We start from the raw sequence: 7,037 nt of genomic DNA, 5'->3' as shown, positions 1-7,037 counted from the left end.
GACAAAATTGCCTTTAATGCGCTTGGATGGTAATGTGGTAAACACAGAACGTAAACAGTGTTTTCAATTGTGAACATGTTTGAATGCTCTCAAACTTCTGTCAAAAATGTGGCAAACAAACAAAACTACAGTAAGCAAACAAAATTACTGAGATGAGGATGTCATTTGTTTCCTCAAGCTTAATAAAAAGCAGGCAAAGGTTGCATCGAAACAGTTGTTTTATTTTTATTAACATTTATAAAAAAAACATATTATTTTCCTCATAATGCTTGTATATAATGCAGACATTTCCTTTTTGGCAGCACATAAAAATAATCAAGAGTTCCTCAAATTTCTTTTAAGAACATGTTCAGGGTTATAAGGGAACTTTTCCTGTAGAGAAAACAATAAACATTTGGTCTGCAACTTATCCTTTTGACATTAACAGAAGTGTCAACAACATTTAGCTTTCAAAACCCTTGGTTTAGAGTAAAAATCCATCACAAAAGATAAGACATACCCCTCAACTACATTTATTTTATTTTTAATCCAACTACCATGTGAAGATATGCAAAAGGCTGCAAACCAGAGCAAACTTGCAGCATGTAATTAAGATCCAAGAGGACCTTACTCTTCCCTCAAATATACCACTGGCTAGACAACTGCAGTAGCATTTTGATTACTCATTGTATTCATGCAGTAATTATGGCCTTAAAATGCAGTTTCCACCTTTCATCAAGAAACCCAACCCTGCATTCACTCTGCTCCTACAGCTTACTTCCATCTCTGAGGAAATATCTGAAGATTTTGTATTTTAGCTTTATCGTCAGTGCAGTAAAAACCGACATTCGGACTAAGGTTTCAGCATCTTCTTCTTCAAAAGCAAACATTAACTTTGAAATATTGAAAAAAACAGAGCTCAAGGCAAACACAAGCTCCATTCCACATATTTAGTTATGTCTGGATCTATTTATAGGTCCGGTGTCTGAGAAACACATCCAGTATCCTGCAGACGTGAATCAGACATTCACTTTATTTAGCCACCAGGAAGTGAGTAAAGAGCATGTCAGGACTGGACAGAAATAATCCATATTTGTTTTAATTCAGAACAGTTTATAAGGGTTTTTAAATAAAATTGAAAAAGTTTATTCGTATTGCTACATTTTTGACTGCTTTAAAAGTTTGGATTTCTATCATCAGCTCAAACATTTGGATTCTGCATTCATAACTATAAAATCCTAGTTATATCCTCTTTGTCCAACCACCTACTGTTGATATTTCTGTTTAGAATAGCCAGCTGGAGTCAGGTAAAAAGTAAGAGCTTTTTAACCATCTTAAAATCCTTTTATCCAATACTTGCTGCACACCATGGTATCCTGCTCACCTGTGGACCAATCATAGGGCATTCAGCATGAGGAAGCCAGAGGTTGCCTACTATGATGCCCTAAAGTTTTTATTAAAACAGCCACGGTGGTGGAGCGTCAGCAGTTTGTTTGTTGGTGCAAGAGTTAATACTCTCCAAGCTTTGTTAAGACATTTTATTTATGGTTTTATTTATTTTCTTAACGCTTGAAATAACAAATCATTTTAACTCTCACCAATGTAAGGTACAGCAGTTTTAGATAGCAGTCCCCTATTTGGGGGTTTTGGTATGGTTGCCTTTTTTAAACTTTTATGTTTTTTAGTCAGCAGTAGTTTTAGTCTTTTTTAAGTTTATAATACTTGATTATTTTATGTTATTGTTTTATATTTTTATGTCATTGTTCTTATACTTGTATGAATGGTTTTAATCTTAGGTCTTTTATTTGTTTTGTGTTTATTGTGGCAAATGGACCTTGAGTCTGTAATAATGAAGCTTCTTCTTAAGGTCTCCGTCTCATTATTGGCTCCAACAGACAAACATTAAGTCCTTTTCTCAAACATCACAACCAGTAAACCATAGTTTTAAGTCAGTGTGTGGAGTTCCTGCAGAAAAACCATTGGCATTGAGGAAAAACAGAGCCCCCAGAGACAGCCCAGAGTTGGATTCAATTCAAGCCTGGCTTGTGTGAGGCAATAATGGAAACCAGCACCTTTACTATGCTGTCCAATCACCCATGGCTTTGTTTCATTTATTAGCAGCCTGCTACCTGCTGCTTCTTTTAAAATAAGCCTTTTACAGTGCAAGTCATTTACGCATCGATCCATCTGTCCATCCTCTTTCTCCACTTAATCCACTTTAGGGTCACAGGGGTTCTGGAGTCCATCCAAGCTCTCTCTGGGTGAGATGCAGGCGGTCAGTCCACTGAAAAATACAAGATTTCCTTTTGAGGAAAAAAATCCAAACAGGGTTACCAAAGCTTAAAGTGAAAGGCCATCTTGATGTGAGTTATCACCTTCACACTATTATCTTCTTCAAAAAACATTAAAATCCTGGAAACCCCTAAAACTTTACTTTGTATTTTTCTTCTTTTCATTCATAGATGTAAGTTAAGAATCTATTTTTCTTATTAGTTATTATATAACAGAACCACTTCGACTCATATCCATGCTTAGTTTATATAGTATGTGAGTTTACTTATGTGGTTTCAAAGGAGAAGTTGGAGCCCTCCCTCAAGCCCTCATCACTATGTTCTCAGTCATCCAGCACCATCTGCTGTCCGAAAATACTTTTCCCCCCAAAGCAATCAAATAGCAATAACATAGGTAAAGTAAACAAATGTTTACAAAAAAATGGCAACATTTATTTTTTTAAGTGCTCTTGTTTAGTTTAACCTGCTTACCAAATCTTTTGAGGGGTGGATATTTTTCAATTGTCAATTCTGCAAAATACTATTGTTAAAAAAATGTTTCATGCATAAAAACCCAAGTAATGCAATAAAGTTGTACTTTATTGCATTACTTGTGGTTGATTCACATTTTCTAGGGCTGGCATCACAAATAGACAGACATGGATTATCTATCTTAAGACCTATTTTCCTTTTTGGTGTCTAATTATATGTTACTGATGTATATGTTCCTATTACCACAGCTAGTTTTCTGCACCTCAGTGTCCAAATATCTTATGATACACACTTCTTCACCTAAATTAATTGGCACACTTTCACTTGATTACAATGGAATGCTATAAAATATTTTTTTTATATTTTATCATATTATAAAATAGACACTTACCCTAAAAAGTAAAAAGTCTTGAACAAACTTGTTTATTTAGTTTAATAATTAAATTGACCTTATTTTCTAACATTTTACTGTCAACCCCTCCTATCTAAAATTATGTTACTTTGGTTAAGCATAAGTGCTAGACTTCCAGAATTCCTGTTTCAGAATCATTGCATCGTATTTAATACATTTATTTGACCATCTTTATGCTGAATTATCATTTCTGGACTCTACACTTGTGACTGCAAGTAAAAAGAAAAACCTCTTGACGTTGACGCATGCGCATGATCACTTGATCATAACAGAATGTTCTGGTTCGTAAGCGGAAGTACCGTCTTTAGCGGCCACAAGGGGTCGCAACTCTCAACCACAGCAGAAGACCACAGCAGACACAGCGACTGGGGCGTCGAGAAGGGAGCCAGCGGCCCTTTGGCTGAGCGTATCTGGATTTAAGGCAAAAGAGGTGTCGTTAGTGGAAAAAAAATGACCAGTAGGTAGCGATATGTATATCTGCTTTAACATGCTGTATATATTCCCGACTGCGTGTGGTCTTTATTTGTAGCTCCTAAACAAAGCCAGTCTAGCTTCTGTGTCAGTAAATAGACGGAACCATCTAACGTTTTCGACAATGTTTGTGAAATAACAGTAGCACAATAACGATATCTACCACCTTTTGGTTCCCAGTTTATTGTCTCAGATTCCGGTACGTGTCGACTTGATGTGTTACGTAATCGGGTTTCATGTCGATATTAGTTTTCCGGGTGTTAGACGAAGCCGTGGCCTATAGCTAACGCATACTTCGGATTTTTAAAAACGTCAGTAATCGCTCGTCATTTTTATTTTAAAAACAACAACAACAAAAGCTTAACAATACATTTTAGTATGTTGTATTATTTTTTATATATATGGTTTAGCTCGATGGTTGTAGTGGAAGATGATTTGCCACGTCGACTCCTACTACTACTGGCGTTTCATCTTGTCTCTATTGCTGCCTTTAGCGTTGGCTCCGTGTAAAACGCGTTAAAACACCAGAAAACACACACCCCTTTGGCTACTCTTATTTTTAGTCTGGAGAAGATTTTTTGTTTGTTTTTTTAGGCGTGTGAGGGGTGTGTCTCTATTAATGTGTTATTGTTTACCTTTGTTCTGCTTGTCTGGTGTCCCTGTGGTGCAGGAGGTAACCAACGTGAGCTTGCACGCCAGAAGCACGCAAAAAAACAAGGAGAAATGACGAAAGGGAAGAGGAACGATGATGGACTGTCTGCTGCTGCTCGGAAACAGAGGTAAACTCTTTATTTCATTGCATTCTTGCATAAGTTGTTATTTTGGCACAGGGGGTATCATTATGAATCCAATCAAGGCTGCAAAAAGTGAAATGTTTCTTTTGTCTGAAAAATGTTTTGTCTTGATTTCATCTCTTCTTCTTCAGGGATGCAGAAATAATGCAACAGAAGCAAAAAAAGGCCAATGAAGGGGGGAAGGAAGGTCCCAAGTCCAAGTGAAATATGAAGAGAAATATTCCTCTTGCTGTTTTGGGAACTTCAAAAGTTCAGCGTTCTTCCTGATAGTTAAGAGAATGGACCCGTCATTTTCATCCAGACTCAAGAATCCTGGATCCTACATTCTTCCCAATGGCAAATGACATTTGCTTGTTGGATTTGTTATTTTATATAATTAAAAGTAAGTCTCAGAGAGTTGGTGCTTATCCTACATTGGTGCTGCATGCAAATGGGCAGAAGAGGTTTAAAGAAAGACAAAGCTGAACAATTCTTGACTCGAAACATCCACTTGACAGTTGTGTATTTTTGTACAAAAGTGTCCCCTGATGGTCTCCAATAAAGTATGTGTTTTTAGTTGATGTTTTTGTGAGTTATTTTGCATAAAATCACATCTATAGTATTTTCCGCTACAGATGTGAATATAATCCAACACCATACTTAAGTCCCTTTTACAATGCCACATTGAAATGGAGGTGTTTATTTTTTTTCTTTAGTCTAAACTGCTAAAAAAGGAAAATGGGTTACATGCGTTGAAGTACATTATTTTTTTAAACAGGTAGCTGATATTGACCAAATAATTAAAATGTTCATTTTTATACAATTTTGTTTTATAAGTTACATTTTTTCATTTTGTCTATGTAATTATTCCAACCACCACTAGATGGAGACAGCCCCCTAAAATAGTTTGTGTTGTGCAATTCTCGTTTTTCTTTCAGAACTTTGTTTTTTACAATGTGGAAACGTGTTTTTTTTTCTGCAGTTTTACAAATTTGGTGCAATACTATGGGAAGACTCTTGTACAGCTTTACATCTCAAGCTACAATAACTTTTGCAAACAACTTCAGCAATTTATCCAACCGTCATTTCTGCCTATAGTTCAATTCAAGTTAACACCTTCAAACATATTTCCGCAGGAAGTGCAATTTGTGTGGGTTTTTTTCTCATTTTTTTTAGGTTTCTAACCCTAGATGTCGAGATCATGCATGTTTCCAAATAGCCACATTTTACCTGCTGTCAATTACCTTGATTTGATTATGGCTGTGTTCATTAAAACTGTACAATCTTTTAAAAAGGATTTTCATTTCTAGTGTACTTTACAGGACTTTGGACTTCCAAGTATGAAAAGTACCAGTTAAATAAAGATTGATTTATCAAATCCAGGTAAATAAGGTAAGCACAGTTAGCTGGAAAAAAAATCAAGATTGTTGATGTGGAGGACCAGGGCTAAACATGACTGAATATCACCTATTTTTCACAATTTATTGACACTTTTTTAAGTCAATCATATTGATTTAGCACATTCAATCTTACGGAAATATTTTTTACAGTCATTTATTTGAAGAGTTTATATATTTATTGGTAGAAAATGTAAACAAAATCCCCCAATATTTTATTGTGAAATTCTTGAGATTGTCTATTACCATCCAATGCACTTATTAGATCATTTTTCTTTTTTCAGGATGAAGGTCAAAAATCATGCTAGTTTGGGCGGCATGTTTTTTTGAAATGGGGCTCGGTTAGATGCTGAGTGCAAAGAAAAGCTGCTGACAGACTGTCTAATTATATTCAAGGGAGTCCTTCTCACTTGGAATACTTGCTGAAAGTGTTAAGATATGCACATGCTTACAAAAAAGGATTGTGCTTTATTCCCAATACTCAGGAAAGTTCATGTTACAGTTCACTAAACAGGGAAAACTGGCAGTAATGTGCTGCATCTAATTGACTTAATGTGGTAAATAAAGTGTAGAATTCAACCAATTAAAAATTCAAGGTCATTTGAAAAAATAAATCTGTCTTCAGTGACCTTTGTGTGCTTTTGCACCTTTGTAAGAAAAGATCAGCAGCAGGAAACCAGTAGAACTGACTCTATATACAGGCTTGACACTGTGTTATGTGTGAAATTAGAATGTCAACAGCCGGCAAACTTGTGGCTGCACGCAGGGACTCAAGTGGTATTTTCTGCAAATGTAATCTCAGGAAAGCACAGTCAGTTGCAACTCTGTGTTCATCCTTAGAGTGACAGAAAGATCTCTGTGAAAGATTTATGTCCCAAATCTTTGGTGCTTTTCTGCAGCAGGCAGCAACAAAAATGTAATGTTTCAGGCCCAAAGAGTCAGTCAGCCCACCTTTATACATCACTAATATGTTCTTTCTCTATTTTTAATTAAATATTTATGATTTGAAAAGGTTTATGTGTAATATGCGTGTTTTTAATCAGCAATACAATTAATACTAGACATCATATTGCATGCAAAACATAATAAAAATGATTTTAGTCAGCATATCACAAACTTCTAACTCACAGAAGGTGTGCTTTGAATTTGAGGACCTAAAGTCTTTTTCCTGAAAGTCAATATCTTGAATGAACCGTCATTTAACTGGTTTAAATCCTATCTGTCTGATAGGTATCAGTTCGTT

The 7,037-nt window shown here is 35.6% G+C and overlaps 1 protein-coding gene and 1 long non-coding RNA gene across 2 annotated transcripts; one reads left to right on the top strand and one right to left on the bottom strand.

The window, feature by feature from the left end:
- Positions 1–200: 200 nt before the first annotated feature.
- Positions 201–3,583, bottom strand: LOC144991209 (uncharacterized). Its single transcript, XR_013655175.1, has 2 exons — positions 3,453–3,583; positions 201–2,263 (listed from the first exon to the last, which is right to left on the bottom strand). It is a non-coding gene; the product is annotated as an uncharacterized LOC144991209 (long non-coding RNA).
- Positions 3,470–4,973, top strand: serf2b (small EDRK-rich factor 2b). The gene is made up of 3 exons (XM_004067287.3): positions 3,470–3,610; positions 4,295–4,403; positions 4,550–4,973. Exons 1-3 carry the CDS (start codon positions 3,604–3,606, stop codon positions 4,620–4,622), a joined length of 189 nt encoding a protein of 62 aa, XP_004067335.1. The 5' UTR covers positions 3,470–3,603; the 3' UTR covers positions 4,623–4,973.
- The last annotated feature ends 2,064 nt before the right edge of the window (positions 4,974–7,037 follow it).

The sequence above is a fragment of the Oryzias latipes genome, chromosome 3 (genome assembly GCF_053564925.1).
Source record: "Oryzias latipes strain Hd-rR chromosome 3, Olatipes_Hd-rR_3.1".
Classification (NCBI taxonomy): Eukaryota; Metazoa; Chordata; class Actinopteri; order Beloniformes; family Adrianichthyidae; genus Oryzias; species Oryzias latipes.
This window is presented reverse-complemented; position numbering and strand designations above follow the sequence as displayed.